Source organism: Halictus rubicundus, chromosome 14, assembly GCF_050948215.1.
Source record: "Halictus rubicundus isolate RS-2024b chromosome 14, iyHalRubi1_principal, whole genome shotgun sequence".
Taxonomy (NCBI): Eukaryota; Metazoa; Arthropoda; class Insecta; order Hymenoptera; family Halictidae; genus Halictus; species Halictus rubicundus.
The window spans coordinates 1,770,582-1,784,629 of NC_135162.1; the positions used below are offsets into that span (position 1 = coordinate 1,770,582).

At 39.2% G+C, this 14,048-nt stretch overlaps 1 protein-coding gene and 1 long non-coding RNA gene across 3 annotated transcripts in view; one reads left to right on the forward strand and one right to left on the reverse strand.

Annotated features, from left to right (window-relative positions):
* LOC143360820 (uncharacterized) overlaps positions 1-14,048 on the forward strand; it is a 283,741-nt gene that overhangs the window by 59,994 nt on the left and 209,699 nt on the right. The gene's annotated exons all lie outside the window — the stretch shown is intronic.
* LOC143360806 (regulator of G-protein signaling 11) overlaps positions 1-14,048 on the reverse strand; it is a 188,860-nt gene that overhangs the window by 56,426 nt on the left and 118,386 nt on the right. For both annotated transcript variants that reach the window (XM_076799940.1, XM_076799939.1), the window contains exons 11-13: positions 1,173-1,302; positions 865-1,086; positions 290-520 (exon numbers count right to left, since the gene is read on the reverse strand). In XM_076799940.1, coding sequence (XP_076656055.1) covers positions 290-520; positions 865-1,086; positions 1,173-1,302 — 583 coding nt within the window. The remainder of the gene's footprint in view (positions 1-289; positions 521-864; positions 1,087-1,172; positions 1,303-14,048) is intronic.

Consider the following 14,048-nt stretch of genomic DNA (forward strand, 5'->3'; position numbering starts at 1 on the left):
ATTCCGAAAAAACTCACAAAATTCGTGATACCCACTGTAAACTAAATAAACATTTGACAAATACAATAAAGTAGTAAATATATTAGATTAATTTGTTTCAAATAATTATTTTACACTAATATTAGTACTACATCGATCTCTTTCTTATGTTCGTAGAGAAATAACATATTAAAAAGAAATATGTTAAGATTGATTAGAAAGCATTGACGAATAATTAAAAACGTGTGTTAATGACAATATCTGCACAGTGAGTATCACTCAAATATAATACAAGAAAAATATTGTGCACCTGTATGGTATGTCAGTGAGATTCGACTGACTGTGTGAGTGCGGCACTCGGGGCATTGATGTTGTATCTCGAACACCACAAACAGCTAACTCATGGGCAGATCCAGATAAACTTCGATCACTTCCCCTACCACCACCGGTTGTATTACCTGCAGCATGTTGTAAAGTGCTAGGTGTTGTGGCCGAGGTCGAAGGAAGTTTCTTTTTGGTTTGTCCACCGAAGGTAAAAAATCTACAATATGGAAATATTAACGTAAAATATGTTTTTGTTACACTGAAATACACGGTGATTCAGCTAATTGTGTCACCTAAATTACTTGTAATTTGTTGTTACTCTTGAAACTTTCATTTCAATCATTTTTTCATATACCAAACAGTTTACATATAAGTTAGATGGCACACTTACAATAGCTAAATCACCTTGTACTTATATCTTGTACGTCTAATATTTCAAAACTAATGTCATTATGATTTAATTAAACCAAAATTATTTACTATTCATGGTGTATGAGAGTACATATTATAGAGGAGTAACTAAAACTATATGTGTAATAAATATATTATTGTGCAGTGTACCTCTTTTTTTGTAAAGGTTGCACACCAGCTGCTAAAAGATTTCGATACTGATCAGAGCGAATAAATCTAGGATAACAATCCTTTTTCAAAAGTAGCGTATAAACGTGTTCAGCAGCGGAATCGAATGTAAATCGGCTGGGACTCTTCATTTCTTGATGGACCTTTTCCATCGTTTTTCCATCAATATTTATTTCACAGGGTGCTCCAGGTGCCAGGAATTCTCTAAACGAGTGACGTCAGTAAGATTTAGCTTTATTTCAATCCGTTTATCTCGTGTCTACAAAATAACAGTTCATTATTATACATACCTGAAAATTTCGTTGACTTTATCAGGTATTTGCGTTTGAAAACTCCGTCTTAAGTCTTTAACCGCCAACCAAAATCGTATGTTTTCATGACTATACTCTTTTCTTAAGTAATTTGTGAATTCTTGCAAGCCTGTATCAGAAAGCAACAAGTTAAAACAAATATTTTTTTGCATTAACATATACACAAGACTACCAATAATATTGTGATAATACCGCGTGACCGCTCTTAACAACAAGTATACATATGTATGTTAGTAGAACATACAGGCTGTCCCAAAAATGTTGTATTTCCTCGAAAGGGGTGATTCCTGACACAATTTGAAATAACTTTTTCCATTGCGAAAATGTTATCCGCAGCTTCGTTAATGAGTTATTAACAAAAGGCGCGGACCAATCAGAGCGCGGATACAGCAGGCGAATTTTGATTCAGCCAATGCCAATGTCACGCTCAGCGGAAGCTGTCGCCGAGCCGGGATCCCTCTGCTATAGCCACGTTCTGATTGGTCTGTGTTTTTCGTTAATAACTCCTTAATAAAGCCGCGGAGAACATTTTCGCAACGGAAGAAGTTACTTGAAATGATCTTTGATGAATTATCCCTTTCAAGAAAGTACGACATTTTTGGGACACCCTGCATGTTAATAGGCATAAGTAAATATACATATTGTTACTAGTGTGGATAAGTATCGATCGATTGTATTGATGTCGAGAGATATTGATACATCGAGTGATCCTCGTTGCATCGTCGTTTGGGAAACGATGATCTAACAAGGGCAAAATAGAGTCGGTGGATGGACGCCGTGTTGAACGGACGCGGAAAGATAAGTTCCTCTCCTCTCCCTAATAAAGAGTTACCTTAGCTATAGCAGTTTCGTCATTGTATCTAGGATGCGAAGTCTGATGCCAGAAGTGGGATGATTCTGAATCTAAGTAATAGTGCGAGTACAAGGAATGTGGCGATGGTTAGCGATGCTAGGACGTCGTTGGAGGAATATTTTGCCGTTTTGGAGGGAAGACTGGTGAAACGACTGGCGGAGCAGTTGGACGTTCAGCAGGCCAGATTTGATCAAATAGCTAATTCTCTTCAGACTATCGCTTCTAACATCTCTTGCGTTTCCAACGTAGCTTGTCCGCGTGTTGAGATCGAAAATACTAGGGATGTGGGTGTGGACAATCGCGAGTTCGGTAAGTGTCTCTTTCACGACTTCCGTTCCTAATCGCGCTAAACCCGATAAATTTAATGGATAGGGTTCATGGACGTTGTATTTGACGCAGTTTTTGACTCTGGCCAAGATCAATAATTGGGACGAACGAACAAAGGCGGTAGCGCTATTAGATTCACTCGAAAGGGAGGCTCTCCCGGTGTTAGCGTATTTGGAGGAATCTAAACAGACCATTTTTGGCGAGTTAGTGGCAGGTTTAAATGTTTGTTATAGCAGCGAGCACTTGCTTCAGTTGGATCGCTACAAGTTTTATAATTGCAAGCAAGGGATTGGGGAGTCCCTTTAGGCTGTGGCCGAACAGATCTGCCTTTTGTTCCGATCGGTTTTCGCGAGTCTTCCCGTCGAATGTCAGGACAAACAGGCGCGAGAGAAATTTGTCGAAATGATCAAGAACGACGATTTGCGAAATGACGTCACCCTAGCATCGATTAATGTAACATCTTTAAGCACGGTTCTGGAAGTAGCTTTGAGGGTAGAAGCGTTGTACCGCTCCATTTATGAAAGGAATCTGTCTTCGACAATTCCTTCCGACAATCGTCGTCCTGGTGGTCGCAGGCTCGTTTTCAGTATCAGCGTAAGAATTTTCAGGTTGGTCAAAATAGTGCTCCGCCACGGAACTATAACGTGGATCGTGGAAATAGCGGGGTTGTTTATTGGAGCTTTGGAAAACCCGAACATTTTTCGTATAATTATTTTGTTGCGAACCAAGGTGCGAACTCGGAGGGTTCACAGTTTCAAAATAAGAATAGAGTTCCTCCATCGGGAAGCGGGAAGGGGTCTAAGTAAAGGGGGTTGCGGAGACGTCGGTAATGGTGCGCACAGAAAATCCGCGTTCCTCAGAGAATTTTTTAGGTAACGGTATTTATGTGAACGGTTTTATTTTTTAATTAAGATGCGAGGAAGTTTGTCATAGACACTGGGTCGACGGTGTGGCTTGTAAACTTGATTACGGTTACGGGCGAGTCTGTTAGAGTTTTCGGAAAAAGGAAAGCTCAAGTCAGGATCGGGAAATTTAGTGCGGAGCATGAGTTTTATTTTACGGATATTAAGGACGATTGCATTTTGGTTCTAGATTTCTTGACGAGCATAATTGTTTGTTAGATTTAAAGAGAAGTAATCTTTCTTTTGAAGATGGTAGAAGCGTTGATTTTGTAGGTTGTGGAACGTTGAAGGAATCGATGACTGCGGAAATCGATTCTGCAGCTGTAAGTGAATGTGCAGTTTCTGAATGTATAGGTTATGAGTGTAGCGTTGTCAGTAATGACAGGCAGGCAGAAGAGAAAGCTGAAGTTGGCGAACTGGATACTGTGAATGTAGGAAATAATTTTATTGAGAAGGGAATTGAAGTTAGTAAGATCAATGCCGTGAATGAAGGGGATAATTTTGATGAATTTTCGAAACCTGATGGTATAGCTTTTTAGAATTCGCGTGTTCGTTAATTGAGCGGTAACAATAGTTAAATTAATTAACTGGTAAAATTACGTTTAATATGGTTTATTTGTAAAATAATAACTTTAAGAGAGAAATGTACGTGATACTCGTGAGACATGTACAGATGGAATGAAAGACGAGAAACAAAATGTAATAAAAATGAAAAGTTAAAATAATTGCTTTTTTTAAATTTCCTAGACAACATTAAACAAACAACATTAAACAAGAAAAGAGAAGGAGAAAGCAAGAAGGCCGCGATTAGGGTGCATCCTCAAATGTAAACAATGGAAAGCGTCTTCAGGAGTGATCAATGAGAAAGAGCGGCCGCGGCTTCAAGAATTGCTTTCTCCTTCTCGAAGCGCTCGAAGCGCCAGGACGGCACGCGGGAGAAACGACGCATCACTGAGGCGCCACAGCTTCAACCGGTGACGGGGAAAGGTCTGATCTGCCCGAGCATGTGAAATCGTTATTTGAAAGCAATTCAGTGAATTTGAGTGAAGAAGAGAAGAGCGACTGCTATTTAGAACTGGTTTTGAGTAGGAAAAGATTTGGAGAAAAGCCTTCTAGAAAAATTGTATCTTCTTTGTCACCAGAGGCTAGGTTCTATTTTCTTATTTGGGACTGCATTCAAATTAGGAACGGTCTACTATTTACAAAATGTGAATCCGCGGGCGGTCAGAAAACAATTTGGTTGTTCCAAAGGGAAAAAGTCACTACCAAAAGCTATCTGATCACGAGAACGCGAGTCACAACCACCAACACCTCGGTTGTCCTACCACTTCAGAGTTTCAACCCTACTTCGGGGGCTTGGTGGGAGGATCTAGGGTACTTGAAACGGGCTCAAGCGTTTGCCAAGGCCGCACATGCTTGGTGACCGAACTTTGGGTTTTTCCAGACATCTGGAAACCATCCGAGCTGTAGTTTCAAGCAGCCGAACGCTAAAAGCCGGCTGAGCCTAAGAGACGACCGATTTTGAGTGCTTTATGGCAAGGGACTGCATCGAAGAGACCCAGGTACGGACGGCAACACGATCAAGCCAAGTGGCGATAGGCCCATCGCCGTAGCCAAACTACAAAAGTCACGTACCGGGCCTACTGCAGAATAACGATGCCTCTGCCATAAAACATCGCTCAACGCGAGCCCCTACAGAAGTCCTTATGAATAGAGCTATTACTTATGAGATACCCTGGTACCCGGGTAAACAAAAATTACCCGAACACCAGGATATCTCATGAATAGACTGCGGATCTTTATGCAAAATAAAAATTGTTTGGATCAATTGCAAGAAGCAGAAGACATATTACGACTACTTATTTTCTTTAACGATCTTAATAAATCTAAAATAATATATTAACGTTTTTAGATTCTTTTAATTTCTTTATTGTTTTAAATTGCACCAACTCATTTTTGCCATAAATGCATATCAACCCCAGTTTACTCATGAGATACCTGAGTAAATGAGATAGTTTTTATTATTATGACATGAAATAGTTGACAGTAGATTTTCTCAATGTTTACAAAGCAATCCGTGTTCAGTATTTTTCTACAAAAATAAACATATTTCATTTTAAAATAATTGATCATTTCTGGGTAGTTTTGCTCTACCCGAGTATCTCGGATAGCCGGATATCTCACATACCCGGGTAAAGGTACTAGCTCTACGTACAGTCGGTCACGAAAATATTCGGACACCACTATAGTTTTAACTATTATGGTCCGTACTTCAGAAATTTATGCAATAAGAACAAAAAGAGGTTTCACGTATGTTACTATGCAGTGTGTAGTTAACAAAAACATAAGAGATATTTATTTACGATAAGTGATTACATAAATAATAAAAGAAAAATGGACAGTACGCTCATTTTCACGTTCATTTTTTGTTTTATGACGTGCCGTAATCACGTTGGCATATTACAAATTATTCTTTTTAAATAATCTTGCCCAATACGTAGCCATTCTTCTTGCAGACGTCTTTTTAGTTCATTCTTATTGTTTATGGGAGTTGTTCGAATTCGGCGATCTAATTCATCTCATAAATTTTCAGTGGGATTCAAATGTGGCGATTGCGGTGGTGGGTGTAAGACATTCTTGCAAGTGTATAATAAGAATTCTTGCACAATACACGATTTGTGCTTTGGGTCGTTATTCTGATAAAATTTTATCCCACTTTGAAGTCCCATATTATCAGCACTTTTTTAAAAATTGTTTTGCAAATTGTGCAGATACCTATCTTTATCGAGGATGTCGTCGATAAAGACTAATTCGCCTACTCCACGAGCCGAAATACAGCCCCACACCATCGCAGACCCACCACCGTGTTTCTTCTTTCGATTTCCGCCATACTCTAATTCTTCCATCGCTTCCATAAATATTGAATTTAGACTCGTCCGCGAAAATTACGTCTTCTCACCACTGACTTTCCTTTGAAATATAGTTTTTTGCAAAATTCAGTCTCTTCATCCTGTTGTTCGCGTTAATATACGGCTTTTTTGAGCTATTCTTCCATTATAGCCCTTTGATAGTAACACTCTTCTTATGTTTTCCGGATGCACTGATATTTCACGGTCATTATTTAATTCAGCTGCTAACTTTGGAGCAATTATCGGAGGATCACATTTGATTCTCCTAATTATGGAGCGTTTATCACGAGTATTGAGGATCGGTTTGCGTCCGCCTTGAGGGATAGATTCAATTCTATCTTCGTTCTTGTAACGTCGCATAATATCCCATACCGTGCTCTTACTAATATTTAATAAATTTGCAATTTTGCGAATCGATTTCCCTTTTTCCTGATGAAAAATTACTAATTGTCGCATATCAAACGACGTGTTCTCACTTTTCCGACCCATTTCGCACAAATTTTGAGAAAGACTGACAAATATTCGATCTCTAACATACTCTGTACATAATATGAATGATATGTTTACAAACATTGTTTCAGTCAGTTCCTGGAACCTGGAAACTTGAGAAGTATAGCAAGTGTCCGAATGTTCGTGACATGAAAACGAGCGTACTTTCCATTTTTCTTTTATTATTTATGTAATCACTTATCGTAAATAAATATCTCTTATGTTTTTGTTAACTATACACTGCATAGTAACATACATGAAACCTCTTTTTATTTTTATTGCATAAATTTCTGAAGTACGGACTATAATAGTCAAAACTATAGTGGTGTCTGAATATTTTCGTGACCGACTGTATGTATGAAGAGGCTTGTAGTATTAACACGTTCGCGGACGTCAATGCTATAGCATTCATTTTCATAGTGATGCAAAATGACATAAATGCTACAGCATTCAAATTTTAAAGCCAATTTTTATTCATTTAATTTTATACAACCTTAAGTTTTTGTAATTAATATACATTTCAAAGTAACGACCAACTATCATTACTAATGACAGTTAACTTATTATTATTGTTTATGTCTAATCAGATTTCGGATAGTACAACTAGTTTCAAGAAAAATTGCCTGTCTATTTTTGCAGCTCACTGAAATTTTTACTGTCCGTGAACGTGTTAACGATTTTACATCTAATTTAAAAAACAAAATGGATTCTATTCATACATTTATTCGTAATCGGCAAGGAATTTCGTCGCAAAAGATGAAACGTAATTACGATTCTTGTCGCGTAGCGAAATTTCCTTTAGAATCAATAGTGTCCGAGGAACCGTTGCTGGCCGAGGATTTAGTTTTTTATCATCACATAGCACAGGGTCTTGGGCCCTAACCATAAAAATTACAACCATACCTGCGAGAATCATTCGGAGATGCGCTTCGGACGACCGTTAGAAAAATTCGGGGTTTCCCGTTTATTTTTACAACCCCTGTACACTCCATAAGCTCTGGTCAACGATATTCTTAACTCCGCCTTTTTTTTCTAACAATCAACTTCCCTATCCCATTTTTAAACGCCCCAGCGTAACACATAAATATGTAGTAAGACGGAGCGGCGGATTCATGATTCTTGAATCTTGACTTCTGTAGCATTCGCATTACGCAAAGGTCACTCTTGTAAATATCTTGTCAGTTCGATCCTACAGTTTCTTGTAATAAACTATAATATACACTTGGTCCACTGGTTCATCATTCATTTAATACAGTCCACTCAAAGAAGCATAGAAGTGCGAGTTTAACTATAGCAAGTAATAGAAACCGCGCACACAACATTTTGGTCCTTCGAGCCGGATCTGAGACAAGTGAACAACTGTTTAATCAATTCGAGGATAGTTGGTGACAAGTGAAGTTTTGGTTCGATAAGTGTAGTTGGATCACCACAGAAGTCCAACATACACATATCCAGATCCGGGAGCAGCTGTAAAGGACGCCTTTAACAAGGAAGCCGCCAACGGACACCGGAGGACCCATCGTGGAGGCATCATCGAACATCGTGGGATCAGCATCGAGGCATCGCAACAACATTGGATTTGCTACAGCATCGTAACATTTCCAGAAGTCAAGCGTCTGTAGGGTGAGTCCACGAATCAATTTCGATTTAAATAGCGTCGATCTCGATTTCGGTAGTTAGAGCACTTATTATTGTAAAATGGCTAACCAACAAGAGTCAGTTCAATTGAAAGGTTTTATGAGACAACGGGCTTCAGTAAAGGGGCAGATTACACGTATAGAAACGTATTTGAACGAACAGGAACATTTTGACATACATAAATTACAAATTCGTAAGGAAAAGGTTGTAACAGACCTGGTTGCGACGGATACCGAGATCCGCCGGTACCCGCGAACGTTCTCCGCGACCCCCGCGTCGCCGAACCGATCTTGGCGGTAAACGGAAACCGCCATGATGCAAAACCGCCCCGCCGGATGCGTGACGCCGCCGGAACATCCGCCGCGAATCACCCCGCGCCGCACCCCCTCGCCTAGCGAAGAGGTAAGGACGAGCAGGCCGTCGGGTTCTCTTCGTTTTCCGACCTCACGGTACGCGGATGTGCCAAACGCGCCAGAGTACGCAGCCGAAAAGTTTTCTTTAGTACCGCCCGCCGAACGAGCCCCGGGAAGTACGCGTGCGTTTTCGGGTGCCACTGCCGCGCAGTTTCCACGCCGTCGCGATCCGTGAAATCCGCGTCCGCCGCCGAGACCACTCCTGAGGCCATGGACCCCGCCGTGGTACGTTCCCCCGCGTGGGACCCGGGCCGAAAAACCGCGATCCGCGATCCACCGCTCCGCGAGCCGTGACCCGCGAACCGCGAATGAGCGTGAACGAACAGTGAGCCGCATGCAAAACACGTGTTGTTGACCACCGCGAACCTTGGCACGGCGAGCCAAATCCGGCCGCGAGGACCCGTTGTACGAGATCCGCGGTAAACGGACACGTTACAAGGTAATCGAGTTGAGCAAGACGTTCGAAAACATGCAACTTAGTATAGAACTAGAAGACGAAGCTTCAGAGTATGACGTCGAAAGAGAACAGTTTGAACGGAATTATCATAAGGTAAGGAGCACGATCAATAGACATATTGAAGGATTACGATCTCCGCAAACAACAATCAATACATTTAGAAGCACGGATTCACCAAATACAGTAATGATAAAACAAGAGAGCACACTTTTACCGAAGATACAGATAATGCCATATGACGGTAGTCCAATTGAATGGCATAGTTTTCACGACACTTTTAAGACATTGGTCCATGATAATCAAGACCTACCAGCCGTACAGAAATTTCACTTATTGAAGAATGCATTACGTGGGGTGTTCCGTCGTAAAAACCTTCTGCAAAGGGACGTCGGTACAACTGTGAAGGTCAGTTAGACTAACCACCCGCGGCATAATGACCATGACCGCCATAAAAAACCTACCGTAGTTTGGCGTAGTCAAAAATCCGAATAACCTCAGCTGACGATCACATGTTGACCTGCGAACCGTTAGCGTACCGAAATGTATAGTTTTATAGCCGTAGCCGCCTGTAACCAAATGTACCTTCCACTCCCACTCTTCCTAATTTTCCACCACTTCCAACACCTTCCAAAAACATCCTTCAACCAATCATAGACAACTTCCTAAGACCACACCCACATCCGAGCCTACCTTATTCCAAAATATTGTAACAACAACAGAACTGTCTGATACATCGAACTGTCTAGTACACCGAGCTGTCTAGAAGTTACCGAAGGCAAGCCGAGTCTTGCATTTAGAAATAAAGACTAGTTCTCCGGAGTTTGAAATTACACTCATTCGCCGTTAACCCTTACCCAGTCGCGAGCCGATTCTCCCCAATTCCGGGATCGACGCGACACCACATGGGGAAACATCGTCGGTAATTTCAGGTTTAAATGCTTCAGAAACTAATTACTTGGTAGCATGGGATTTGTTACAAAAACGGTGTAATAAACCACGGTAAATTGTACAATCACATTTGAAGGCTTTATTTGAATTGGTAGAAGTAACACGCGATGATCCTGCGAGTTTAAGATATTTAGCGGAACAAGCACGAATGCACGTAAGTGCATTAATGACATTAGGCCATCCTACAGCACAATTGGATGCAATATTATGATAGTTTATTTAATTAGTAAAAAGTTAGACAAAAATACACGGCGCGGGTGGGAGCGTACTTTGGAGAACGATGAGATGCCAACATTCGAGCAATTGTTGAGATTTATAAACAAGCGAGCGCGTGGTGAAGAAATTCAATCGGAGGTTTCTATTGCACCTAGACGAAATACGCAACAGGACCGTTATAAACAAGGTAGAATTAATACCAAGGGACATGCATATGTAGCGGTAGCAAACACGAACAAGTGTGGAATGTGTAAGGAGAATCATGAATTATTTCATTACAAACATTTTTTACAAGCAGCAGTTCGTGACCGCTTATAAATCGTAAAAAGATACAAACTTTGTATCAATGGTCTGCGGTCCGATCACTTAGTCGGTAGTTGTCTATCTAGTGGTTGCAAGAAATGTAACCGAAAACATAACACTCTGCTACATTTCAATAATGAAGGTAGAGTCATTAGTAGTGATAATCCTACACCAGTAGGAAATCAGTCAGAAATTGTCGGATCGAATACGACTGCATTAACGGTTACATGCGGTTCGGAAGTGCTATTGGGTACAGCTCAGATTAGATAAGATAAGTAGTTAGATTAGATAAGCTTAATAAAGAGCATGATTGTCGCGTATTGTTGGATGGAGGTTCCCAAACTAATTTTCTGACTAACGAATTAGCAGAAAAATTACAGTTAGAAAGGCAGAAGGTTAATTTAACATTATCAGGCTGGGGTCAACAAGAAAGCAGTGCACAACAGTTGGTAAAAACCTTAGTCAAGGCGCGTGATAGTTCGTTTTCAACGCAGGTATCATATATATCGCTACCCTCTATTACCGGAATGTTACCATCAAGACAGGTTAACCGTTCGTCACTGCAATTACCGCAAAATATACAATTGGCTGATCCTGGTTTCCATAGACCAGGAAAAATAGATGCATTGTTAGGGAACACTTTGTTCTTCAAATTGTTAAGTATTGGGCAAATTAAATTAAATAATAGCGCGGTAATTCTGCAAAAAACATTATTAGGCTGGATAGTCACTGGCGAAGAAAATTTACAAATGACGCATACAGCACCTACATTAGCAAATTCATTTCCTGTAACGACATCCTTAGATAAGGCACTAAGCAAATTTTGGGAAATTGAAGAAGTTGTAGAAAGACGGTATCTATCAGCACAAGAAAGGGCCGCGGAAGAATTGTTTAATCAAGGCACCGTACGAGACACAGATGGTCGATATTGTGTGAGATTACCATTCAATCAATGGTGGCTTGAACACCAGAATCTACTTTCAGATAGCCAAACGGGTTTCCGTAAAGGACAGTCATGTATAGATAATGTCACCAGGCTAATGTTATACATTCAGGAAGGATTTTTTGAGAGAAAAGACACCTTGGCAGCCTTCTTGGATGTCCAGGATACTTTTGATAACGTGAATAGTGATATTTTGTTGAACAAATAGACCTCTGTAGGTTGCACTAATCGTTTAATTCGATTTGTTTTTTTAACATATAAAAGAGAAATATTCACAAGTCTGACAGGCGATGAAGTCAGATTTGTATTCAAAGGTGTCCCTCAAGAAGGTGTATTAAGCCCACTTCTCTATTTAATATATGTTTAAAAAATCACTAACAATTTGCCAAAAAATATTTGTATATCTCAATTCGCAGTTGATATTGCAGTTTATTCAAGAATTTCTCCATTAAGCGAATACAAACATCTTATAGAAAGATCTATTTCCATTATAAAGTGTAACCTTCTTTCATTAGGATTGGAACTAAGCCCACAGAAAACAGATCTCCTTCACTTTAATAACAAAAAGATCCTTCCTGGACAAACTGAAATTTCAGTAGATGGTTGCCCCATCAAATCTAGCTGCTTCACTCGATTTTTAGGAATAATTTTAGATTACGAACTATCTTTCAAAATTCATTTATCACATGTTCAAAAAAATGTATGAGAGCCTTAAATATCGTTAAATTTCTGTGTGGAACATGATGGGGTTTAGACCTAACAACGTTATTCATTTTATATAAGAGTTTCATTCGTTCACATATCGACTATGGGTGCTTTATTTATTTTCCTTCACGTAAAGATGTAAAGTATAAACTAGAAAAAATTGAACTTGCTGCCATTAGATCGGCTTTAGGGTATCGTATATCTACTCCTACAACATTTTATTGGCTGAATCAAAGCTCCCGTTAATAAGAGAACGCGTTAGATTTTTATGTAATAGTTACTTGAATAAGGTTATTTCCAATACTTCCATCTTGGTCAATAATGCAATACACCAATATTATTCCAAGACCAGAAATTTCAAACGCAAGACGAAAAGACTCATACATCAATGTATTGATGATATCCCTATCATAAAAAGAAACTTAAGCATTAGCAACTGTTATGATATTTACCGTCTGGATTATGATATTATTAGTGACTCGATCCCAATAAATACTGAGCTTGGTCATGATCTCAAAATATGTAATCATCCAAACTCCATATTACATTTAAACTGCTTTTAAACTGTGACTCAAGCACAATTTATACTGATGGCAGTAAAATTCTAGGTTCTAACTCTGTTGGGGCTGGATGCATTTGTAAAGATTTAAATATATCAATCAAAAAAAGTATTCAATCTAATGCTTCTGTATTCACTGCTGAATGCATTGCGTTAATTGATGCACTTCACATTGCTATTTTTGACACAAACCACAATTATAAAATACTTACTGACTCCCTTAGTGCCCTTCTATGTCTACAAAACTCAAAGATAGAAATAAAGACTAACTTCTACATTTACGAAATTAAGGAAAAATACTTCAAGAAAACCACATCGAATAACAGCAATGTAGAATTTGTTTGGATTCCGTCTCATTCGGGCATTGTTGAAAATGATGAGGTTGACGCCTTAACTAAGTTGGCAACACTAGAACAAGCTGATAAGGGTATTGTCATTCCCTTCACCGATTTACGAGAATCTTTTAAACACAAATATAGAATAAATACTAACGATTTCACAACGCAACAGGGTCAGTACGAGGGCAAGGAGTACTTTCAGTATTATGTTAGGGACGGGGTTGCAGCATGGTTTTCGCACAGAGGTTTATCACGAAAATATATTGTAACATTCAATCGTTGTAGATCAGATTATTACCATCTTGCAGCATCCCTTTCACGACTACATATTATATATGATTCCAAATGTAACTGCGGTAATGAGGTTCAAGATCTTAACCATATTATTCGGCAGTGTACCTTATGGGAATCACAACGAGTTGATCTTATGAAAAGATTGAATAAGCTCAATTTGTTCCCACCCCTGAATGTTAGATCGTTGCTTTGTAAATCGAACATTCAAGCGTGTCATTTTCTTTTGAATTTTTTCAAACAATGTAATCTACAAATTTGAAATTATGTATATGTCAAATACGCCGTTTTCCTATTAATCCTAATGTATATCTCAAATACGCTGTATTCATATTAATCCTAATGTAAAGCTTCATAACCCCCTATGGGTAGTTACATTTAAGCTCAATAATAAAAAAAAATTACCATTCAATGAACAAAAACAGCTTTTAGGCAACTCACTAGAGATAGCTCTAAGGAAATTTTACTCATTAGAACGTAAATTACATTTAGATCAAGAGCTACTCAATAGTTACAGCGAATTTTTAAAGGAATACGAACAGTTAGGACACATGACACAGGTCG